Below are 26,827 nucleotides of genomic sequence, written 5' to 3' on the forward strand. Positions count from 1 at the left end.
TTGACAGGTTAAGTGTTCTTTTATTTTCCCTTCTTCAGGTAACTAATAAGTCTTAACTTCTTAAGCATGGTGTAAGAGCATGTGTTGCAGTTTGGACATTCCTGTCTTCTTGACTTTTTCCCCCTTGGTATTCTGGCTACTCATGTTTGATAACAATATATATTAAGAAATTGCTATATAAGTATATATATGATTTCTTGTTTATATTTGACTACATATATACATATATATTAAGAAATCTTTTATGAATGCCTTTTCAGGTCAGCAAATATTGGAGTATTTATATGCTTGAAGTGTTGTGGAGTGCACAGAAATCTTGGTACACATATCTCAAAGGTAGTTTTCAATGTCAGTCATTTCTTTTTATGATAATAAAGTTCAAAGAAGATTTTATTACATAAAACAAGGTGCAACAAAGAGTTTTGGTCAAATCAAAACTCTCAATACTCTTAATTTTGTATATTGAGAGTATCAATACATTGAACCATGGTTATCCACGAGAAAAAATTATGGAATAATATGAAAACACTGCCCTGAAGAAAGCCAGATTGAATTAACATCATGATCCTTCCTAAGAGACTGTCTGTATTAGAACACTTGAATGACGGGTTCCGTCATTGTATGAGTTGGTACAGTCATGTGTGCTAAGAAACAGGGACATGTGTTGCAAATTGACCGAATTTGAAGATTACCAACAGTTTGAGAAAAACAAGGGTAACTGTTTTCTTCTTTTTTTTTTTTTTCTCCTTGGATAGATTTTTTTATCAGTAGCAGAATTTATTAATTATCATGAAGAGGGTTACAATCCCGGCACACAGAGCCTGGCCCCAAAGCTTTTAGTTACATCACAGCCCAGAAAAGTTGTTCCCTGTTGATCCCTTTCTTGGCTCTAGACGATCTGCCAAGCCATTTGGTGATCTATTGATCCAAGAAAAATTCACACCCACTTCTCTAGCAATAAATCTGATTTCCCTTATCACTTGCCTATGAGACCATACTCCTTGATTTCCAGTTTGCAACCATGAGATTACCAGTCTAGAATCTCCTTCTACCTCCACCTGTCTGAGTCCTTGCTGCCTAACTAATCTCATACCATACAACAATGCCGTAATTTCTGCATTCAGAGAGTCTTCAGCCCCTAAGGGTCCTGAGAATAAAGCCATAACTGAACCATTACCATCCATGATTACTCCTCCAATTCCAGAGGGGCCTGGATTCCCTTGTTATATCCTTTTGGTGTAAAGTTCCCTATTCAGCTTTATGGTAAGATGTAGTGGCAGTGTTAGATGGACATGGATGCAGGAATCAGAATCTGACATGTGCCTGGGAGTCTGACTTGGCGAGATTAAGAAACTAGGACTTGCAAGACATGTCTATAGAAAAGTATAAACTATTAAAGTACTCTGTGTTTTGTTGAATTTTAACCTTATAAACCCATAGGAAAGGTCTAAAAATTATTTTTATTATTTATTAACATTTTGTAGTAAAAATGGCATTGATTCTGTATGTGATCTGTTTATTTATGTTGAATAAGGAGAAAAAGAAGAATGTCATATGTCCTTCAAGAATGAAGAATCCATGTAGTATTGGAATCTGATGCGTACTTGACTTGACTCTTCATCTATTTAGGAGATTCCATGCAACACTAGTGCTAATTGGCAGCATCTTGGTGGACATTATCTTCTATACTCATAGTGTATCGGACTTGTACAGTAGCAACATCATTTTTTTTATCTGTTAGTTTCAAAATTTAATATAAAGGATTATCAAGGAAGACATTTCACATTAAGTGACAGTACTTCCTATTTCTGAAAACTGAAGATAATACACAATTTCTTTTTTTTTTTTTGATGGTAAATGGTAACTTTCATTAAACTTAATAGGAAAAGTTATACAAATGTCACCTTCAGAAACATAAGATGACCCCTCAAAATATAATCAATTACAAACAAGCAAGGAATAGAGTTTCCCTACTAGCCCCTTGCTTTGCTAAAGCATCAACCATAGCATTTGCTGAGCTGCTAGTCCATTTAAATTTTGCTTCTAGCTCCCTTGTTAGCATCATTATTTCCCTTATAGGCTGTTTAAGGGACCAAGTGCCCAAGCTGTTTGTTTGCATCTAGTCTACTACCAAGTACCAACTTTGAATCTCCCTTCACTTCTAACCATTGAAAAACCAACTGTTTAGCCAATCTAAACCCCTGGAGAAGCGCCAAAACTTCTACTCTAAGTGAGTCACCCAACCCTATTGGGCTAGAGAAAAGGGCCAGAACTCTTCCTTCCACATCTCTGAAAACACCCCCCAATTCCAAAGGGGCTAAGATTGCCTATAGAGCTTCCATCAAAATTCAGTTTCACACTAAATTGTAGAGGAGGGGACCAATTCTCTTGAATTGTAGTAGATGAAACAGAAGAACCTGCTATTGTGCTCCAACCTCTAATCAAATTAAAGATCCAAAGTTTTCAGCCAACGTATAGCCTTAATGGTGATCCCTTCAATGGGTTCAATTATTGTTCTTTCTTGCCCTTGGAAAGTCCTATTATTTCTCTCTTCCCAAACTGCCCAAATAATTGCTACCCTCGTTCTCCACATCACCATTCCCTTTTCTTTGGTTGTCGGCAAAATATAGAGTCAAAAAGGTCTGCCACGCTTGTGAGAAGATTCCACTTGCAACCAAAGAGAGAGGAGAACCAATCCCAAATATGATTAACAAGTGGATAGGAGATTAATAGATGATTTACCATCTCACCACTCTTCAAGTTTAGATATGTGGGGATGAAGGCCAGTTTGGTCTTTTTTTAAGAACATCCGAGGTGTTAATTTTTGGAGAACCACTTCCCAACAAAAGGCCCTCAGCTTTGGAGGTACATGGGCATACCACACTTATTTAAAGGGAAAGATATAACCGAGTTAGGAGATTGCAACAAAGCATTGGAAAATGAGAGCAAGAGAAATAACCTGAGGAGGATTCTGACCAAATTCTACTATCAAGGCAAGAATGATCCAGAAACACCGAGTTTAGAAGAGAAAATAGTTAAATTGCCGAACCTACTTCTAAATCCTTCAAATCTCTCCTTAATCACAGACCCCAAGAATCCCTAGAGACAAAAAGAAGAGATGATTTGAACTTTGTTCAAAGAAAGGGAATAGATGATCGGGGATCTATCCTTTAGAGGATAGTCCCCAATCTAACTGTCCCAAAAAAGAACCTTATTACCCAAGCAAGCATCATACCTGATGAAAGGAGAAAAATTGGGCAGAACACCAACGATGTCTTTCCATGGGCAGAAACAAGAAGCCCTAGGGTCGAGACTAGCATCCCATCCATTTGCTGCCAATCCATATATACTTCCTATTACTCTATGCCATAAGCTTTCTTTCTCCTTGAGAAATCTCCACAGCCACTTGCATAACAAGTTGACCAACAAATATTAAATTGGTAGTAAGATGAGGAACAAATAAAGTTTGAGGCAATTTGAAAGGGGTAGAGCCGTCGGGTCAAGCTGAAAGGGGTGGCTCTTTAAAAACTCACGTGACTGAACAGTTAAGTGGGGCTGGACTTAACAATTCGTGTGGGCCTTCTCAAACAGGAAATGGACCAACAGAATTTGGCCCATGTTTTCAGTTGTCACATGAGGTTTTAAAACCTCACGTGATTGAGGATGGACTGATTCTAGACAAGTTTATTCATCTAGCATCGTCCTCTTTGAGCTCCTCTAAGGCTTCAAAGAAGTCGAACCAGAGAACAGGTTTGCTACAGTCGGTTCCTTTGAGAAATTTGTCGCAACCTTCCAATGATTGTCGCAATCCAAGGTCAGTTCGAAGGTGGGACCTGGAAAACCTGGATACAGAGATGCCATCTGAAGCTGAAAGTGACTTTGGTTCAGACACAGACAACACGATCAGTATAGGAAGTGTAAATTTGAAAGATTCTAAGGACTTGTGGGAAGATGAAAGCTTAAACACTGCTATTCTATTCCCAGTGGAAGAAATATGTGTTTTGGAAGGTTGTGGAAAAGGGGAGATAAGGTGGAAGATGAGGCTAACAAGTTAGAAACTTCAACAACTGATGAAGGGAACTTAACAGCAGCTTTAAAGGATGATCAGGATACACCCATTCTTGCAAACAAATCCTTTCCAGAAAACAGGCAGGTAAAGAGTTTCGACTTGGAGAGGCCGGATTCTTCTTTGAAGGTTTACAAGAAAACACCCAGAAAGGAAACTATACCAAAGTCTCCCCCAGATGTAGGGACTGATAAGGCTTTGATTGAACCAAGTTTACCCCAACAACCAAATCAAACAGAGGGAAGGAGTTCTGGTCAGAATTCTATTACTGATATCCCAACACAACCTGTTGACTTTTCCCCTCCTATCAGGCCAGGTATGTTTGTCCATTCAGGTTTTGTTACTATTCAGGGTTTTGTGCCTGAAACAGGTGTCTTGGCATCACAACTGGAGAGAACAGCCAGAGGTGAAGGAATAGAAGTTGAAAGGGTGAGGTCAGAAACATTCATCAAAAAAAAAGGGCGAGGTCAGAAACAGAGGGAGAAGTTTCGTTGTTAGAAAAAATACAGGTGGAGGAAGTGGAGAGAATTTGGGAGCAAATCGATGTTTTGTTGGAGGAATATAAACAGATAGAGGAGTTGTTGGAGGCAACACCAAAAAAACTAGAACCCCTAGAGAGTAATTGTTGTGAGAAGAAAGGACGGGGTAAATGTGTGATGTTAGGAAAAGAAACAATTAACAAAAGCAAAAAGAAAAAGAAAAGGTCCGAGGTTGAAAGATTAATTTCAGACATAGAAGGGGGCTTAGAATTTAGTGGAAGAGGGGAGAGGAGGAAGGCTCTAAAGTGAAGGAAAATGGAAGGTGTGGAGGGTATCTTTCTACAATCGAGTTGATGAACATCATTAGCTGGAATGTGAGGGGTCTAGGAAGTGCGAGAAAAAGGAGGGTGATAAAAGATCTTTTAAAGAAGGAAAGGCCTGACATTGTATTGATACAAGAAACCAAACTAGCTAGTCTAGACAGAAAATGGGTTAGAAGTGTGTGGAAAGCAAGAGGGGTGAGTTGGTGCTCAACTCCCTCTTGGGGAGCCTCTGGGGGGATAATTACTCTTTGGAGAGAGGATGTGGTAGAACCATTAGAGGAGCTGATAGGTAATTTTTCTGTGTCACTAAAGTTCAGGATGGTGGAAGATGGTTTTGTTTGGGTATTAACCAATGTTTATGGGCTGAATAATCATAGAGAGCAGAATGAACTATGGGAAGAACTCTATGGAATTCAAGGACTTTGGGAAGGCCTTTGGTGCTTGGGTGGAGATTTCAATGTAATAAGGTTTCTTAATGAGTCAAATAATCCCCAACAATCTACGACAATTAGCATGAGGAGATTCAATGAATTTATCAACAGTTGTACTTTGAAGGAGTTCCCTATGCTACAAGCTAGCGTCACTTGGTCCAATTTCCAGGAGAATCCATCTTGTTCAAAACAGGATAGATTCCTCTTCAATGAAAGTTGGGAAGCACACTAGAGGGGGTTTGGTGGCTAGAGCTCTGCCTAGAGTTACCTTGGATCGTTGCTCTATAGAGCTAGGCCAAGAGACTTTTGGGATTGGACCTAAACCCTTTAGGTCCGATTACATGTGGTTGACTCACCCGGACTTTGTGCATAAAGTGAAGGAGTGGTGGAGAGAAGAGATTAGGGGTATTAAGTGGAAAGGGGTTAGATTCCACAAGAAATTAAAAAGTCTGATATCCAAAATAAGAGATTGGAACAGAGAGGAATTTGGGAGATTGGAAGAGTTAAAAGCCAGATTGACAGCCCAAATCGAGGATTTAGATTTAAAGGAACATCAAAGGACCATGAGTGCACAAGAAAGAGAATTGAGATGGAAGTTGAAGAAGGATTTGGAAGAGGTCCTATTAAGGGAAGAGATATCTTGGAGGCAAAAATCTAGGCATCAATGGATCAAAGAAGGGGATGGGAATACCAAGTTCTTTCATGCTATGGCCAATGGGAGGAGAAAAAATTTTGTGGCCAAGATTGAGGTTGGAGTAGAAATTTTGTGGCAAAAAATCTGGACTAGATGGTTTTACCGTGGCTTTCTATCAAGAGTGTTGGGACATTATTAAAGAAGATTTGTTTGAGGTGTTTAGGGAGTTTGAAAACAACCATGTGATTAGTTTCGGAGTTAATGCCACTTTCTTAGCTCTCATCCCAAAGAGATCAGATGCTAAACACCATAAAGATTTCAGGCCGATTAGTTTGGTGACGAGCATTTATAAGATTGTGTGAAAAGTGCTTTCTTTAAGGATTAAAAAGGTTCTTTCGTCTCTCATTACTCAAGCCCAAGATGCTTTTGTCCAAGATAGGCAAATTATAGATCAGATCCTTATAGCAAATGAATGTGTGGAGGAAATGAGGAGATAAGGCAATCAAGGTTTTATTTGTAAGCTGGACATTGAGAAGGCCTATGACTCAGTGGATTGGGATTTTCTATTAGAAGTGCTAAGGAAATGTGGATTTGGGGATAGATGGTGTTGATAACACCATAGAAAGACATCCGATCTTCACAAAAATTTAGGGGCTGAAAGAGCATCCTGGGGCGACACAAGATCTAAAATCTTGGCCCAAACAGATCATTCACTTGAGAGAAATCTGAAAAATATTGACCCAAGGTGGTGTTTGATAACACTTTTCAGACCTCTGAAGTCTTAAAATGTTGCTTTTCAGACGCCACCTATGTTTGGGTTCATAATGGAAAAAAGGATCTGAAATGCATTTTCAGATTTAAAATCGTAAGACCCAAGCCAGGCACTGAGTGCGGTTAGATGCGTTTTGGACCTGGCTGAAAGTCTAAAATATCCTCAATATTTTTAATAATGACATATTATACCCCCATTCTTGATAGAAGCCTGTTGGATCTGTTGCCATTGAATGAGATGGTAGACGGCGATGGAGAACTTGAAGAAACCCTATAGCATAGTTTTCAAGGTGCCAAGGCGAACTAGGCGACAGGGGAGCGTTTAGTCGCCTGGTTTCCTAGGCAGGCCCCTAGGCGTTGCTTAATGTCTAAAATAAAAATGGGATGAACCCCAATTTTTGCCATTGAAATAGAAATACAGAAGGGCAGAGCCCCTATCTTTCTTCTGGAAAAAGGAACAAACCCCTATTTTTTGTTCCAGAAGAAGAAGAAGAGAGGAGGAAGAGGAGGAAAGAAGGGGCGGAGCCCCTGTTTTTGTTCCAAAAAAATGAAAAGGAAGGGGCAGAACCCCTGTTTTTTGTTCCAGCAGCACTGCAACAGCAGCAGCAGCAGCAGCAGCAGCAGAAGAAGAAGAAGAAGAAGAAGAAGAAGAAGAAGAAGAAGAAGAGAGGAGGAGGAAAAAATAAGGGGCGGAGCCCCTGTTTTTGTTCCAAAACAAGAAAAAGAAGGGGTGGAGCCCCTGTTTTTTGTTGCTGAAGAAGAACGAAAAGCATACCTTTGTGATCGATTTGCCTTCTTTTTCAAAGACATTCACACTTGGAACTTGACGAGGATATCTCTTAATTCATCTGATAGAACTCATCTTCGAATATTTTATCTATTATAAACCTTAAAAGGATAAGAAATTAATAAAAAAATTATTATAATATAAAAGAAATAAAAATAATGATTTGGTGCATCATGTCTATATTTATATTATAGACTTAAATTATAAAAAAGTATTAAATATGAAAAAATTACAATTGTTATAGAAACATCATATGGCGTTTGGGCGAGGCGAGACCCAAAAAGCGCCTACATGCCTAGGCAACGCCTAGGTGGAGAACTGCGATTAGTCTTTCACGGTTTCACCTCTACCATTTAGAGTTCGTTGTAGAGCAGAAGGCTTCTAGATTTGTTCGATCACATTTCCTATGACCACCGTCGCAGGACAAACCAGAGACCCCTGAACTTCAAACTCTGCAATCTTTCACCTCTATCAGTAAGTCCTCTATCAATATCTTTGAACTCTGCAATCTCTCTCTCCCTGGTTTCAACCTTTCGTCCACGGTTGTATGCGGGTACCTATAATCCCATAGGCAGCTGGTGGTCTACAAACAGGATTTATCAAGTCACTTTTTTGGCTTTTGGTATATAAGGTTGAATGGTAAAATTGGAGATCACCACTGATAGCAATGGGTAGTATGCATGTACCTGTCTTCAAACACTTGCACTTACCTTTTGGCAATTTGATCTTCATTGAACAATTTAAATTACCAAGTACAAATTGGAACTGTTACTATTCAAACCGAAGCAGACATGTAAAAATGAAATTCCTATCGAAGTGGGTTTGTGGTCGGAGCTCCAGTCTCGTAGGTAGATCTTGAGTAAATCCTGTAATACCATAGGTAGATCTTCTGTTGATACTGCAAAGGAATGTGATTATCCTGAAAATTTGAGTTAACCACTTTGATGATTATATATTTTTGAACAATTCATTCTTCACAATTCTGCATTTGGCAATTTTCTGCAAAGTTTTTAATTTTCTGCAAAATTTCTGCATTTTTTTTTGCAATTTTTTTGCAATTTGTGTAATTTTTTGGCAAAACTTCTGTGTTTTCCTGCATTTTCTAAAATTCCTGCAATTTTAGATGATTATATATTTTCATGCAATTTTTCTGAATTTTCATGCATTTTTTATGAAAAATTTCTGCATTTTATGCATTGAATTTGCCTCTATACCAATATTAAAAAGTTAGGTTCAACTATTTGCCTCTAAAGGTTTGATCCAACACAAACAACCTTATCATATCAGAGCCTCTAAAAAGTAGAAAAGCATCTATGCTTCTTTTCAGATTTCAGACACTTTTAATATCTTTTTAACTTTTCAGATTTCAGATTTATCAAATGCCACCTAAATGGCATCCCAGTCTAGAAAAATCAGATCTCCTTGTTCTAATCGAAACAGTCCAATGAGATGAGCAATACCAGTGTAAATAGACAAAAAGGAAGGACTAAATCAATCCCCAACACAAGAGAAAAAAGTGCTGAAATCAATGGCAAAAGGATCGAACTTGCTCTGATAACATGTTGGTACAGTTTCGAATAAGAGAATGTGAACATATTCGTGGTGTGTCTAAGTGAGTCAACCACATCAAGAGAAAATGTATTTATATTAATTAAAAGTATAAGGAATGAAGAAATATGTACAACAAATATGCCCTAAGATACAATATGTACAATGCAAAATAAAAGAATGAAGAAATATGTACAACAAGAAGTAAATTTACAATTTTAACCCTCACTGTCACTGTCTCTACACTTGGCAGGCATTTGGAAGGTAGGGAAAAGAAGTACACTGGCAGATTTTCTAGTGTAGTGCTAACTCACACTAGTGAGATGTAGTTCCTCTTCCACCCTGCTAATCTCTATGAATCTTTCCAAAACTATCCCCCTTTCTGTTCACTCTCATAGTAGAGGTGTTTAGTAGATTGATCTCAAAAGCTAATGAGGTGGGTCTAATAAAGGGTTGGAGAATAGGAAGAGTTAGTATAATGGTAACTCATTTACACTTTGCAAATGACATTATCTTTTTCTGTGAAAATGATGGGGGGGGGGGGGAATAGAGCTAGGAATCTAAGGTTGTTGGTGAGTATGTTTGAAAAGGTGACAAACCTAAAGGTGAACCTTAATAAGAGTGTGGTTGTTGGAATCAATATGGGGGAAGAGGAATTAGATTTATGGGCAAGGGAACTAGGGTGCTTATAAAGTGTTGGGCTTCTGAAATATTTAGGACTTCCTCTTGGTGCCAAACCTAGATCCTTGACTTTTAGGAATCCAATAGTAGAGAAGTTTGAAAATAAGCTAGTTGTGTGGAATAGGAATTATATATCTCGTTGGGGGGGGATAACACTTATTAAGTCCACTCTAGCAAACCTTCTAGTCTATTACTTGTTGGTGTTCAGCATGCCTCAAGTCATAGTTAAAATGTTAGAGAAAATAATAATGGATTTTCTATGGGAACTGGGAAAGGCAAAGAAAGCTCATCTAATTATTTGGGAGCTAGTGAGTAGAAGGAAGGAATTTGGTGGTTTAGGGGAAGGATAAAATAGAAGAACTTGGTGCTGTTAGGAAAATGGCATTGGAGATTTCTGCGGGAATCAGATAAACTATGGCATAAGGTGGTGGCTAGAATTCATTGGTTCTCAGAGAATGGTTGGAATGCTATAATTTCTAGTAGAGTGTCTAGTGCTGCTTCTTGAAAATCTATCCATAAAGTTCTTCCATTGTTCCTCAATCATATCAGGTTTGATCTCAACTTAGGTAATAGAATTGTTAGAATTGGCTAAACATGGTTAATTTAGTCTTTTATCTCTTTATTAAGTTGTGCTTTGTCACTTTTGTCTTACTTTAAGTTACATGTCCTTACACTTAGTTAGGTGTATATTAGGTCTTTGTAATCTTAGCATATCTATATAAGCTTGGACTCTCTAGTTTAGACCATTATTCTTTCATTCTCTCTTCTTCTCCTCTCTTCTCTCTTTCTCTCCCTCTTTCTTTTTCTCTTCTCTTTGCCATAGTTGTCAGGCGATGTCTAGGCGGGCGCCTAGGTGACAAGGTGCCCTTGGTGGTTTGCCTCACCTAATCGCCAAGCAGTTTTGTATAGTGTTATAAAATACTTTTATATTCTTAATTTTTTGAGATTATAATTATAAAATAGACATTATTAGACTAAAACATTCATTTTGTATGTTTATATACTAATCCCTTTTTTATTATTTTCATATTTGTTAGGGTTTAATCAACACAAACATTGCTAAATATTGTATTTAACCCTCAAAGACTTCAGTACCTGAACCAATAAGTAAGGAAGAATTTAAAATTTTACCTAATAAGTACATTATCTTCTTCCACTTTTTTCTTTTCTTCTTTCCCTATAACAAATAGGGGTTCAGCCCCCATATTTTTGAAGTTTCTTTTTTTTCTTTTTTTTTTCTTATGAATATGTTGATTTTCTATACTTCAACATGAAAAGCTTATACTTTTCTTATGAAAATTATGGATAATTGTTAAGGAAATATGGTTATGGAGCATAGGGAATTACCCTAGGATATATGTTTTTTACTTGAAAAAATCCATGCCTAGGTGACTAGGCGACAAGGCCTCCCCTGTTGCCTAGCCTTGCCTTGGCGCCTTGAAAACTATGCTCTCTTCAATCTCTGACTGCAACACAAGGTCTGAAATATTAAAACAAGGATAAAGTTCTGGGAATACTCGTGGATGGGTAAAGCTCCTCTATAGGATTTATTCCCTTCACTTATTGCCCTTTCCTCCTTTAGAGGCAAACTCATTTCAGAAGTTTATGGTCCCCTTGTCTTCTTCTAGTTTTTGGTGAAATTTGGGTCTGTGTATATTCCTGAAGATTCAGAATTGGGAATTCAGCCAAGGAGAGTTGGGATAGTGTTACAGAAACATACTCTCAGAAATTGAATATTGCAAGGGTTTACGAACTGAAGAATGATGTGAAAAATTTGAAACAGGGGGAGAAGAGTGTAGTTGTCTACTACTCGATGTTGAAGTCACTATGGCAAGAGATTGATGTTATGGAAGCAGTTGTATGGGAAAGCACCAAAGATGCAGAAATTTTCAGGAAATTTGTGGAAAGAATCCTTACAGGACTTAATCCTAAATTTGATATTACAAGGCAAAATATTCTAGCCAAGGATGAAGTAACACTTGCTTAGGCATAATCTATGGTAAGCAGTGAAGAAAACATGAGATAAGTACAACTACAGGCTCCACCACCTTCAGAACATTTTGTATATGCTGGAATAAAACCAAAGGGGGTAAATGAGAAGAAAGAGGTCATATGTGAATATTGCAAGAAACCGAAACATACTAAGGATACTTGTTGGAAACTTCACCCAAATCTTCTTCCAGAGAGGTTTCAGAACAACACCAACTTTAAGAAAGGTGGTCAATCTGGAAAGACCAAGAATGAAAATGTTGCTATAGCATCTGAGGGTGAAGAAAAAATCTGTTGTGGAGGAGATGGTAGCAATGAAGGCAGAGTTTGAGAGATATGGGAGGTTGATCAATCACTTGGAGACTACTGTTGCAGCTTCCTCCTTAGGCAACCCCTCTTCATCAGGTTTTGCCCATTCAGGTATTTGTGCTCCTACAAATCATGCTACAACCTCAGTTAATCGTAGAATTCCTTGGATTATAGATTCTGGTGCATCATACCATATGGCTAGCATACCTAACCTTTTTTGTTCATACCAGCTCCTCTCTGGTAGAGAGAAGATTTCTCTTGTCGATGGGTCTCTTGCTCCCATCTTTGGCAAGGGTAATATTAGAGCCTCTAACTCCCTTGTATTATCCTCTATCCTTCATGTTCTTAAACTTAGCACTAACCTTTTATCTGTTAGTAGCTTAACAAAATCAATGAATTCCAACATAACTTTCTGTCCTACTTATTGTGTTTTTCAGGACCTGAAATCTTAAAGGACGATTGGGAGTGGCCATGAGGCGAATGAGATATATTTGCTGGATGTCTTTGATCAAAGTCCTGGATCACCTAGTGGAGTAGCCTTGGAGCCTATTTCATTAGAGTCGGTTGATAGAGTCATGATATGTCATTTAAGATTTGGTCATTTGCCTTTTTCAGCTTTGAGTCATTTGTTTCTAGAAATGTTTAAGGGAATATCCCTATCGAGTCTTCATTGTGAGTCATGTGAACTTGCACAACATTGTAGACAATCTTTTTCAGTGAGTAATAAAAGATCAGTTTCTCCTTTCCATATTGTGCACTCTGATGTGTGGGGGCCATATCATTTACCTGCTATAGGGGGTTACAAATATTTCATCCTTTTTATTGATGATTTCTCTCGTTACACTTGGGTTTATCTTATGAAATTCTGGGATGAAGTGTCACATATTGTACAAAAATTTCATGAACTTATTCTTATCCAATTTAACACGGGTCAAAATATTCCGATCTGATAATGCAAAGGAATATTTTGAGAAGAACCTTTCCTCCTACTTTAATACCTTTACAGTTATTCATCAGAGTTCTTGTTCCTACATTCCACAACAAAATGGAGTGGCGGAAAGGAAGAACTGACATGTGGTTGAGGTTGCAAGGAGCCTCCTTTCTGCTTCCCATGTTCTTGTTAAGTTTTGGTGGGATTCTATCCTTACAGCTACATACTTGATAAACCGGATGCCTTCCTGGGTTCTGGGATTTAAAACTAGAACACAAAGATGTAATGCAACTATACTACTGAATTATAACAAAATCTTTTTTTTTTGCGTGAGTTCAGATCTGATTGCTGAATTCAGAAATGACAAGTATAAGTAATCAGATCTGCACTCTTTTGATGTTTATACATTTTTTTTTTCTTTTGAGATCATAGAACCAGAAATTTACTACATTAACTAAACTGAAACTAAAATCAAAGATGAAGCAATCAAGCATTAAGAAAGAAAACCGGCTCCATCAATGAAAGCTATTGCATTCAAATCTGAAATCTAAGATGCACGATTGGAAACCAGCAATGAATGCAAAGCTACAAATCAGATTAACAATGGCCAGTGGTTCCTAATATTGCTACAATAAATCCCTGGTAACGATGCCAAAAACTTGGTGGGTCATTGTTGAAAGGAGGGAGAGATCCATCGTATGGACGCCAAGAATGCAGCGGAATAGGGTGGGCGAATTTCAAAAATTTCTCTCCTCCCTTCCAACTGGGAATCATATTCCCTGATTTTAGAATACAATATTCAAAGAGAAAGGGAAGGTTTAGACCTGATACGGAGAGTCGGTATCTCCCAACGTTGGTGTTCACGCCCAAAGAATACTTCCAAGATCTGCTCCCATTGAAGATGACGCAGTGATACTGGAGCAGAACTAGCAGTGTCCGTCCTACTAACCAAATTCTTCACAAGAATTCGATGGAAGCGAAGAGCACCGTACACAATCAGCTTTTCAGCAAAGACTGATATCAAGAACACCTTCTTGATCTTTCCCTCTTAGAGAGATCGAACCAGGCAGTGAATGGCGGCAGCGGCTGGAGGAGAACTCTAGAGATAAAGTTGGCGTATTTGCTTTTCTTCTCTCTAGGGTTTCTGAGATCCTATCTCAGATTGCAGGGGGATCTTCTGCTAAACTCTTGGCTCGAATTCTTGTAATTCAAGATTAGGGTTTCTCCTCTTTCTTAGTGATTAAGAAACCTCTTAATCCTATTAGGAGTTATCCAAATCCAAATTTGTATTTGGATAGGGAATTATCTTAATCCTATCTGCAGATTAGGTCAGCCCACTCCTGATCATTTCAAGAGGTTACCAAATTCAAATCTTTATTTGAATTTGGTCTTCAAGAGTGGATAGGGTCAAGACCCAATCCTTGGGCTTGCCCTAATCTCAGATCCGCCCCTTTAAGTGGGTAATTAAATTAGCTAGTTCGAAATGGGCTTTAGGCCCAATATGTATTAAGTGCTCAATAGGCTTCCAAACTGTTGCCCAGTTGGGCTTCTTTGTATGACGTGGGACCCAAGAATTGACCTACACATTAGCCACATGGGTTTGGCTCGGCCTTTGTTACAAGGCCTAGCCGAATTCACTAGAAAGCCTAGTGAACCCCTTGAGCCCATCACATGGACTCTATGGGCCCAACACTTACACTAAGTGGTCCCAGGGTCAAGTCATCTTATAAAAACCCAGGGACTGTGGGCAGATGCAAGATTAGCCCATCAGGTATAACCCTAAATGGCCTTACACTTAATATCTCAGCCCATAATGATCAAACACTGCCCGACAAGAGAGGACCTCTCCCTCGGTTGCAAGGAACAGTGTTGCACTCTCTGCTCACATGGATCTCGGGATTTAAAACCATTTGCAAACATTTTGAAACCATACATATCTATATATCTTATATATAAATTTTGCAAAACAAAATTCCAACGATTGAAATCAACTGCCGGCAGTTTGGTTTCCATCAGAGAGAGTGCTTCCCCGATCATTACCTTTGTCCAACAAAGGGGCTGATCCTGTCACTATGATCACCCACTCAGATTAATTCTTAGACTGTCCCAACATACCCAGGTTTTGATCCCTGCTAAGGATCTCACTGATTGGCATATCAAAGACAGCCCAATCTGACACCTAGTGCAGTATCATAATCGAGTCTAGGGGTCAGGTGTAACTTTTCAGTTTTGCCCATCAATCTCCAAGGTCCAAGGCAATACTGGAATTCTGGTCCGGTTCAAAGATTCAAGTAATCCTACACTGCATGTGCCTTGGGTCTCACCCTGGCGACTGAGATAGGCCACCCCAACATTTGGCAGCACACCAGTGTCAGCCTTGGCAGGATAAATCTCCCCAGACTTATCCAATGGCTGTGAACATTCTAAACTAACACGTGTCTCATTAAGTGTCCAGTTTAAGGGTCTTACACAGAAACATACCACACAACATGAATCAAACATGCACTTTATTCATTTACACTAAATGTCAAAAGTACATCAAAACTGATTGGAGCTAAGGGCATACAAAACTGTCTAACAATTGTGACAATAGCAAGTGCACTAGCCGCTCAAGTAATAAAGAGATGAGTAGAGTATCGTTCCCATAAGGATTTAGGTAGCAACTACTAATACTAAACCAGCCAGCTCTTATCTGATTAACCGAATACTACAGTTTATTCAAATTTGAAATTCTAAACTACAAACTACCTAATAGGCATTGATTCAATACCTTGCATCCAAGTTGAGAGAATAGGCTAAAATTACAAATTCATGATTCGGCAATCAGCCCTCTTATATCATTCGAATAGAGTATGATTCGGCCTTGGTTTGGTGAAACCCCAAGGCAATGAACACCCTCTTTCAAATGCATGTTCATCCTATGCATGAATGATGATTCTTATATCTCTATCAAGAATCTAGTCATTCATGCATGCATTAGATCAAACAATTCAAGGGCATCAATTCAGATTGAATTGATCACTAACTGAATTGTGCAAGTTATCTCTAACCTTGCATTCAATTCAGTTCTTGAGTAGTAGATCCAAATTTCTAGAATCTCTCTCAAGCACTCTAGAAATTCCAAAAGGTTAGAACAGATCGGCCAAGTTGAACAATGAATGTCTGAATTCTTTCTCAAGCAATTCAGACATTACAAATCTCAGATCTGAAATTTCAGATCTGGATTTGTAAGAGAATAATTCGGCCCATCAGTTCTACAATCAATTCTCTTAATCAAGAAACATCAAAGCTGGATTTAATCCATTCGAATGATTCATGAAAACTTAATTACATAATCTGAATTTACAACATTCAATCTCCATTACAGCAAGAAAGAAAGAAAGAAAAGAAGAGAAACTACATGATTTAAAGCTGAATTTGAATTCAAAGAAATCAAAAACTGAGTAAGAATGTAACCTAGATCTCTCAATCAAGCTTCCCCTCCTTCGAACTCACCTTCTTCTCTCTTGGATACTTGGATCTCCTCAGCTCCTTTTTCTTGCGCCTAGCTCTCTCTTCTCCTCTTCTTGAATTTCGAACCCAAGGGACTAGAGAGTCTTGAACTTAGGCAATTGAACACCTTCCCCCTTCAAGAGACCTCCTTAAATAGGTTTTCAAGGAGTCTAGAGGCCTCTCTTGAAGCTTCTACAATTGGTTGCCCTTCTTTCTTCTTGAACCTTCTAGAGTGCTGCCCCCCTTTCTTCTCTTGAAGCCTCTAGAAGTTGTTGCCCCTAGCTTTCTTTGGGTTGCACTTTGGGCTGTAACTTAGCTGATTTTGAGCTGTTTTGGGCTGCAATCTAGGCTGCTCTTGAGCTGAAATGGGTCTCCTCTTTGCTGGGCCGAATTTAGCTTTCTTGCTAGGCTCTCCCTTTGGGTTCTCCCAAAGAGTGTAGCATGGGCTACATGGGCCGAGTGATCCTCTATTGCTCTCTTGGCTGGGTTGGGCTAAATTAATTTAATTTTGGCTCTTTTTTTTCTTGTTTTATGCCTTCTTTTTCTTGATTTGGTTTCCCTGAAATATTTCTTGAAACTAAACTAAAAAAAAAAAGAAGTGTGAGATGGAGCATAAAATGCACTCGCACCAAAAGAAGAAAAGGGTGAGATGGAGCATAAAATGCACTCGCACCAAAAGAAGAAAAGGGTGAGATGGAGCATAAAATGCACTCACACCTAGAAAACAATTGAGGAAAGAAAAAGAAAATTGGTGACGGCTGAGGTTCAAAGGGACAAAATGCAGTTGAACTCTCAATGAGGTGCAGTTACAGATTCGAACCTAGTTCAAAGTAATGGTTAATTTTCGCAGTCAAGGAGCTGATCTACATATTGAATGGGAGTGAAAACTGGAGCTTGAAGAATCTCATATTCTCTCTTTCCTTGGCTCTTATGCATGTGTTAAATGGTAGTTTATATGAATAGGAGCTGAATACTTACAAAAGTTTCCCAACCACTCAATGCAATTCTCTCCTACAAATTCATCCGGTGAATGGTGAGAATAAAGAGGGGGATTATCAGTTTATGGCTGATGTCTTTGCTTGAGGACAAGCAAAAGCTTAAGTGTGGGGGTATTTGATGAGTACATGGTTTACCTATGAAGTTTTATGCATGATTTTATGATGGTTTGTTTGAGTTTCACCCCATTTTTAGTTTAAGTTTAGAAAATATTTCAGGGAAACCAATTCAAGAAAAAGAAGGCATAAAACAAGAAAAAAAAGAGCCAAAGTTAAATTAATTTAGCCCAACCCAGCCAAGAGAGCAATAGAGGATCACTCGGACCATGTAGCCCATGCTACACTCTTTGGGAGAACCCAAAGGGAGAGCCTAGCAAGAAAGCTAAATTTGGCCCAGCAAAGAGGAGGCCCATTTCAGCTCAAGAGCAGCCTAGATTGCAGCCCAAAACAGCTCAAAATTTTGCTAAGTTGCAGCCCAAAGTGCAGCCCAAAGGGAGCTAGGGGTGGCAACTTCTAGAGGCTTCAAGAGAAGAAAGGGGGGCAGCACTCTAGAAGGTTCAAGAGGGGAGAAGGGCAACCAATTCTAGAAGCTTCAAGAGAGGCCTTTAGACTCCTTGAAAGCCTATTTAAGGAGGTCTCTTGAAGGGAGAAGGTGTTCAATTGCCTAAGTTCAAGACTCTCTAGTCCCTTGGGTTCGAAATTCAAGAAGAGGAGAAGAGAGAGCTAGGCGCAAGAAAAAGGAGGAGCTGAGGAGATCCAAGTATCCAAGAGAGAAGAAGGTGAGTTCGAAGGAGGGGAAGCTTGATTGAGAGATCTAGGTTACATTCTTACTCAGTTTTTGATTTCTTTGAATTCGAATTCAGCTTTAGATCATGTAGTTTCTCTTCTTTTATTTCTTTCTTTCTTGCTGTAATGGAGATTGAATGTTATAAATTCAGATTATGTAATTAAGTTTTCTTGAATCATTCGAATGGATTAGGTTCAGCTTTGATGTTTCTTGATTAAGAGAATTGATTGTAGAACTGATGGGCCGAATTGTTCTCTTACAAATCTAGATCTGAAATTTCAGATCTGAGATTTGTTATGTCTTAATTGTTTGAGAAAGAATTCAGACATTCATTATTCAGCTTGGCCGATCTGTTCTAACCTCTTGGAATTTCAAGAGTGCTTGAGAGAGACTCTAGAAATTCGGATCTTCTACTCAAGAACTGAATTGAATGCAAGGTTAGAGATAACTTGCACAATTCAGTTGGTGATCAATTCAATCTGAATTGATGCCCTTGAATTGTTTGATCTAATGCATGCATGAATGATTAGATTCTTGATAGATATATAAGAATCATCATTCATGCATAGGATGAAAATGCACTTGAAAGAGGTTGTTCATTGCCTTGGGGTTTTTCTTGACCAACTTCTACTCCTATAGACTTAAATCATAAGCTATCAGCTACTAATGGTGAACTATTGACTGATAGGGGAGTGTTCTAGAGATTGGTTGGGAAATTATTATACCTTTGCATGACTCGACCAGATATTTCCTATGCAGTTAGAGTAATTAGCCAGTTCATGCATTCTCCTAGAGATACACATTTAGTAGCGGCTGAGTGGGTTCTGTGCTATCTAAAAGGGACTCCAGGGAAAGGTATCTTGTTTGCTAAGCATGGACACATGAAGCTGGGAGCATACATTGATGCTAGCTGGGCTGGATGTTATTATGATAAGAGGTCAACTTCAGGTTACCGTGCTATGGTAGCAAGGAACATTGTATTATGGAGGAGTAAGAAGCAGTCTGTAATGGCTAAATCCTCAGCTGAAGCAGAGTACAGGGCAATGGCACATGGAGTTTCAGAACTTTTATGGTTGAGATTACTTTTAGAAGAACTGGGTTTAGAATGTGAGAAGCCAACGATGTTATATTGTGACAACTAGGCCACTATCAACATTGCACATAATCCTGTTCAACATGACAGAAATAAGCACATAGAAGTTGACAGGCACTTAATACAAGAGAGAGTTGCTTCAGGAGAAGTTTGTCTACCATTTGTTGCTTCTGAAGAACAGTTGGATGATGTTTTGACAAAAGGTGTTCCTAAAGGAAAGACTGTATAAGCAACCTGGGCATGATTGATATCTATGCTCAGCTTGAGGGGGAGTGTAGAGAGACTGGGCCGAGTGGGCTCTATCCCATTTGTGTCTTATTTATTACTTCTTTCTTGTTATTTGTTCTTAATGGGCCTTTAACTCTAGTTTATGTTTCCTAAGCATGCTGATGAGGTGGATGCCCACTTAAGGGAAAACTTGTAAACTATGTAACTTAAGTAAGATTAATAAAAGATTAGTGTGGGAAAAGAGGAGATTATCAAACTCCTCTTTCTTTCTCCCTTCTTCTCCATTCTTCATCTTCTTCTTGCTATCTTCTTCTTCTTCTCTACTTCTTTTGCTATAATCTAAATTATGCTACCTTTTTTTATTGGTCTGAATCACATCTATGATATTATCAGAAAATGGGGGATAATTGCAGATTTATCTTCTTCAAAGAACCAAACTCAAGTCTTGGGATCCACCTGAGAATGGCTTCTTTAAATTAAACTTTGATGGAAGCAGCTTTGGCAATCTGGGTCCCTCTGGTATAGGAGTGGTGATTAGAAATGAATATAGGGATTATATTAAGGTCTTCTTGGCTTTGGGGTGCAAAAAAGCTCCGGAACTAGGAGTGAGAAAGTTAACAATTGAAGGAGATTCGAAAGTAGTCTTAAGTTGGCTGAACAGATTGAAAAGGCTCCATGGTACTTAAAGAATGAGATAAAAAAGTTTAGAAGACTGTCAAGAAATATGCAGCTGTCCATCCAGTGGGTTCCAAGGTCAGCTAATAGCTTGGAAGATCTGCTAGCAAAGCAAGGGGTTAACAGGCCACATTGCTTTTAGGCTCAGTTGTAATGATTAAAGTTCATAGTGTTTTTGTTTTTGTTAGTTTTTAATTAAACTTAATGGGGTAGCTGAGGCTATCCAAAAAGATGTATCTGCTTTTTCCTTTTAATTTAATAACTTGCTTTCTTGGTGCTGATAAAAAAAGTAAAAAAAAAAATCTTTCCAAAACTGGGTACCAGAAACTTTCTGACCTTGGATTTCCTCCCAATGGTAAGCCTAAATACACAAATTACAATCTGTGTTACCTGGATGTGTCAAGACACAACTGGATACAGTGTCAGATATGGAACTTACACTAAAAATTGAAGTATCTGACATGATACGAAACCTTTGTACAGGTATCTGGTTATCAAAGACCTAAGTGCTTGCTATCACCTCTGCAAAATCACAATGGTATTTTAATTATTAAATGTCATGGAAAATTAAAATTTAGAATTTGGAGGTACATTGATATATGTCTGTATGCATGGAAATTTTCCCTATAATGTTGTCAACTATATAATTATGAATGCTTATTATTCTTTTTCACTGTCATTCAGGTTTTATCCGTGACACTAGATGAATGGTCTGAAGAAGAAATTGATGCTATGGTTGAGGTCGGTGGAAATTCTGCTGCTAATGAAATCTATGAAGCTTTTATTCCCGAAGGATTTTCGAAACCCAGGCCGGATTCATGTCATGAGGAGCGTATGAAGTTCATCAGGTAGGTGATTTATGGCACCTGTTTACATGCATATTCATAGTCCCATTTTAGTCTTTGCTGTATTTTTCCATTTTTCACTAAACAAATTAAGCTGGAAAAGGTTTCATGCTATGGACATCTTGACTTCACATCCTATTATGATAATAAATATAGAAAATTCATATATTTGATGTTTTTCTCCCCAAATGGTTGGGATTAAGGCTGAATAAAATTGAGTTCATTTGTGTATTCTTGATTCTTGTCTCTGTCCATCTCCTCCCATGTTGATCCAGACCATGCTGATGGTAAACTGGTAGTTGAGTGGACATTTTACCAATAGGCATAAACCCTTTTCTTTTGGATGTTTTTGTTGGTACGATTTGGTAATATTCTTTTTTTTGTACATCACATAAAAAAATAATGTTTTTGGTGCAAGTAGAGGTGTTTTGCCAGTTTGACAGTGTGGGTCAATGCACAATTGTGTAATTTAACTAGTGAAGAGATTTTTCTTTTTCAATGACTTCTAATGTAATTTTTCTCAATTTTGCCTTGTAGGGCCAAGTATGAGCTTCAAGAATTTTTGAAACCAAGTTTGCGGATTGTCTCATTTCCTGCAAGGGGCTCTCTCCAATCTAGTTCTTCTAGAAAGATTATGGATAATTTCAGAAGTTCAAACTCATCAACCAAAACGGTAAATATTGGCAATTAAAGAGAGTATCCATTGGATCAACCATCTGGTCATTTGCCAGGCTATACTCCACCATTCCCTTAGTGATATTGGCTGTAGAAATATTTATCTTTTATTTTTAATTCCAAAAATTTCTTAGGATAAAGGCTATTTTGCTGGAACTTGATATGTGAATAGTGATGACTGGTGAGAGGAATAAGTGAGATTCTTTAGGGAGCCAACCATCATGGCATGTGGAATATTCTGGCTCAGTTAGACTTGTTCTCTACTTGTTCTATAGATTAGTTGACTAGAAAACTATAATAGCTATTATGTTTTAATGTCAAATGCTTTTTAACTCATCTATTTTTGAAACTGATAACAGGAAGGCATGGTGGAATTCATTGGGTTACTCAAGGTCAAAGTTGTAAAAGGCACAAATTTAGCTATTAGAGATATGCTGTCTAGTGATCCTTACGTTGTCCTGAATGTTGGGAAGCAGGTTAGTTTTTAATTCTCTTTCATCATCTTCTGTGTTAATTCCAAGGATGGTCTATGATGTTTTATGTGTTGTGTTCTGTTGACTTTGATGGACTACTCCATGTTTTTTTTATTTTTATTTTTTTTCTGAATGTTCCAAGGAATGCACTAGATCTGATGTTTAGTGTTATCTGATTGGGGGTGGTGCCAAATAATAAGTCCATATCTACTATATGTCACTAGTGTACTGCAGAGTTATTTCTTCATTCTTGGAGGGTCATGGTTCTCTTGTTAATACACACACTGGTATTGGTGTTTTCTGCAGAGGGTCCAGACACAAGTGGTACATAGCAACTTGAATCCTATTTGGAATGAGGAGCTTATGCTTTCAGTTCCTCAGAATTATGGACCCATGAAAGTGGTGAGATTGTGTAAGCTTTGGACTTCCATTTATTGAGAATTTGTGTTTGTTCTCTCTCTCTCTCTCTGTCTCTCTCTTTCTCTGTCCTCACACACACATACACATTTTGGGGTAGACTTCCACCATCAAAACCATACGATACCTATGCTTTATCTTTTAACCATGTTACATGGAAACTGGTGTGAATGCTGGAATCTGACATGAGTATGAGGTGTTGGACTCAGAAATCCAAGAAAATAGTATTCAGGGACTTATATGCTATACTTTAGTTTTAAGTTCTATTATTTAATAATACATTTTTTTATGTTCTGTAAATAATGAAATAAATGTAATGATAAAAGGAAATAGTTTTTGGGAAGGAAAATGATTTAAATGTAGATGCATAAATCAAGGCAGACAACACTAAGATATACTATTAGTATTTCAGATGTACTAATCATGTCAAAAATTTATCTTTAGAGTTCAAGGTTATTTACTCACACATTAAGAAGAATTCCTTTGATTATCCTGTCAGTATTGGTGTTCACATGTCTGACACAGTTACAATGTCCATTTTGAAGTGCCTGTATGTGATGATCTTTTTTGGTTGAGAATATAATGTTGGCCTTTTAACCAGAAAATACATAATTTGTAGCTTTCTTCATGAAATAAATCAGATGCTACCATAATTCCTCTGTGGTAAGTAATGAATTATTTGTGTTAGGAACAAGAAAAAGTGTAACAACTGAGAAAAACAAAAATCATTACTTTTGAAATAAGGTTCACAGTTACATCATGTAATTCATATACAAGACTGATAAAAAATCCCCTCTACAAGCAATTTTCTTGTATGCCCATTCTTAACAAATCATTCTACACTGTTGGAAAGTAGAAGATTGACTCTCTGATTGATTCTCCATAATTTTAGGTCCATCAGTTTAGGAAACTTAATTTCCTAGAATCATGGGATATCCTAGAATCATGGGATATTAATCGGAGAATCCCACTGATATAGAAATTAGTTTTTTAGGAAAAGTTATTTTCCTATTTTATCACTGTAAATTAGCTCTGTAATTCTATATAAAGTTGTGTATATACTCCTTCCAAGACAATACAATCAATTCATTTTTTCTCTCAAATTTTCACATGGTATCAGAGCTGGTCACAACTTAATCCACACATAGTATCTCTTTGGTCATCTCTGCTGCTGATTCAAGAACTCTCTAACAGTATTTGGGAGGTTCTTGAGTGTCTCTGAATCTTCTTCGAGATCGACTACAGATCTGAACTCTACATTTTTGCTTCTTCTGGACTGCTGCGCCATCGGATTCATCCTTTTTTCTTGGATCCCTTTGTAGAGACATCAGATCAGTCTGAAATCTTAGATCTGGTGTTGCCCAAAGCAGATTTACTGAATCCCTTTGGTTTGGTTTGGATCAGTTTTGATTTTGAGTGGTTTTAATCCACTCTTAAGTTTGGTGGAGCATTACAGTTACCTTTTTTTTTTTTTACATTGGCTGAAAGATTCTTTAGGCCTTCATCGCCAACCCTTACTAAGTTTTTCAAACCTTCATTGTCTGTTTTTTCTCTCTTTCTTGAAGCCCGCCCAATATGTCAGAAGCCACTGTATCAAATACCACTGCACAATCGGAAGAAGTTTCCTCACATCAAGCATCTGGTGACCTGCAAAACATTCAGGCAGCATATAGGTTGAACGGGAAAAATTATTTGAAGTGGTCTCAGTTTGTTGAACATATTTAAAGGGAAAAGGAAAGCTTAGCCATCTCTTAGGGACGGGACCGAAGGAAGGAGATCCAAGATTTGATGCATGGGACGAAGCTGACTCCATGCTAATGTCATGGTTATGGAATTCAATGAACCCTGAAATCAACGACACGTGTATGTTTTTATCCACGGCTAAAGAGATCTGGGATGTCGTCCGACAAACATATTCAAAAGCACGTGATGCAACACAAGTGTACGAAATCAAAGTCATGACTGGAGCAACTAAACAAGGCAGCAAGACAGTTATCGAGTATGCAAATTTACTGCAGAACCTGTGGCAAGAACTCGATCATTATCGGTGCATTGAGACTAAATGTGCAGCGGATGCAGCAATCCTAAAGAGTTTATCGAAAAAGATCGTGTTTATGACTTTCTTGCAGGACTCAACACAGAATTTGATCAAGTTAAGGTCCAGATTCTCGGCAAAGAAGAGACTATTTCTCTTATTCGTGCTGAAGAAAGCCGTAGGGGGGTTATGCTTGAACCCCAAGTACTAGAAGGTTCAGCCATGACTACAAGGATGGAACAACCGAAAATACTGGAAGGAATGAAGACAGATTTGTCCTCTGCACGGGACAACAAGGAGTCTCTTTGGTGTACCTATTGCAAGAAACCAAGGCACACCAAAGAGAAGTGTTGGAAGCTGAATGGTAAACCATCGAATAGGGAGTGGGGCTACCGAGGAGGACAACAGAAGAGTCGAAGTCAAGCTAACTTCACCACAAATCAGCCGAGCCAAGAAAAGCCTCCAGACAAGACCGAGTTCAATAAGGAGGAGATCGAAAAGTTAAGGGGCCTTCTGGGGTCGTTGGAGAAACCTAGTGGTACAGGCTCTCTTACAATCTCAGGTAAGTTTTCTATTCCTCACGGACTAAATGTCTCAGATGAACCTATTAGGGATTTATGGGTTATTGACTCAGGAGCCACAGATCACATGACTCACTCACTACATTTTAGCACTTATACCCCCTGCCCAAGCAATCGAAAAATAGCCATTGCAGACGGTTCCCTTACTACCATAGCTGGCCTTGGGGATATCCATATTAATCCATCACTTACACTAAAAAGTGTCCTTCATGTTCCAAAATTGTCCACTAACCTGATATCCATCCAAAAACTCACCCATGACATGAACTGTAATGTGCTTTTCTATCCTTTTTACTGTACATTTCAGGACCAAGATTCGGGGAAGAGGATTGGACTTGCTAAGGAGAAAAATGGACTCTACTATCTTGAAGAATCATGCAAATCAAATATTGTCCAGGATAAGTTATCTCTGTCATTCCTTTCATCATCCAACAAAGACACCATTTGGCCTCATCACTTTAGACTAGGACATCCATCTTTTGGAATTCTGAAAACTATGTTTCCCTCATTGTTTAAAGGATTGAGTGTTGAATATTTTCTTTGTGATGTGTGTGAATTTGCAAAACACAAGCATGTGCCCTTTCCATTCAGTAACAAGAGAAGTTCAGTCCCATTCTTTTTGATCCATAGTGATATATGGGGACCCTCCACAGCTCCAAATGTGTTTGGCTCACGATGGTTCGTCTCTTTTATTGATGATTGCACTAGGGTCTCTTGGATCTTTCTTCTTAAATCTTAATCAGATGTAAGTAGTGTACTCCCAAATTTCCATAACATGATCCAAAATCAGTTTTGGGTCAGAATCAAAAGATTTAGATCGGATAATGCACGGGATTATTTCAACCAAACTTTATCCCCATATTTTCAAAAAGAAGGGATTATCCATGAATCCTCCTGCATTAATACTCCACAACAAAACGTAGTAGAAAGGAAGAATGGTCATCTACTAGCTGCAACCCAAGCCTTACTTTTCCACCAGCATGTCCCAAAAACCTATTGGGGGGAAGCTGTGCTTACAGCCGCATACATTATAAATCGATTACCTTCGAGGGTGTTGGGATTTAAAACACCAATGGAAAATCTTTCTCAATTTTATCCCGATCTACGTACAACAAATAATCTCACCCCAAGAATCTTTGGATGCACTGCTTTTGTCCATGTTCATACCCATAATAGTGGGAAGTTAGATCCAAGAGTCGTCAAGTGTATTTTTGTGGGTTATTCATCCACCCAAAAGGATTATAAGTGTTACCACCAACCTACTAAAAAATTATGTCTCTATTGATCTCACCCCAAGAATCTTTGGATGCACCGCTTTTGTCCATGTTCATACCCATAATAGTGGGAAGTTAGATCCAAGAGTCGTCAAGTGTATTTTTGTGGGTTATTCGTCCACCCAAAAGGATTATAAGTGTTACCACCAACCTACTAAAATATTTTGTCTCTATTGATGTCACTTTTGAAGAAAAAACACCATATTTCACTCAACCTTATCTTTAGGGGGAGTCATTGTCATTCATTGAAGATAAGGACAGAGATTTGTTCCCGCTTGGTCTACCTACAGTTTCTCAACACCCAAACT

The 26,827-nt window shown here is 38.2% G+C and overlaps 1 protein-coding gene across 1 annotated transcript in view; it reads left to right on the forward strand.

The window, feature by feature from the left end:
• LOC148865478 (putative ADP-ribosylation factor GTPase-activating protein AGD13) overlaps positions 1–26,827 on the forward strand; it is a 56,874-nt gene that overhangs the window by 12,896 nt on the left and 17,151 nt on the right. The window contains exons 4-8 of the mRNA XM_088979001.1: positions 261–336; positions 20,904–21,067; positions 21,602–21,737; positions 22,099–22,215; positions 22,519–22,614. Of these exons, the coding sequence (XP_088835127.1) occupies positions 261–336; positions 20,904–21,067; positions 21,602–21,737; positions 22,099–22,215; positions 22,519–22,614 (589 nt within the window). The remainder of the gene's footprint in view (positions 1–260; positions 337–20,903; positions 21,068–21,601; positions 21,738–22,098; positions 22,216–22,518; positions 22,615–26,827) is intronic.

The sequence above is a fragment of the Nelumbo lutea genome, chromosome 3 (assembly GCF_056320005.1).
Source record: "Nelumbo lutea isolate HS-2025 chromosome 3, American lotus-T2T, whole genome shotgun sequence".
Lineage (NCBI taxonomy): Eukaryota > Viridiplantae > Streptophyta > Magnoliopsida > Proteales > Nelumbonaceae > Nelumbo > Nelumbo lutea.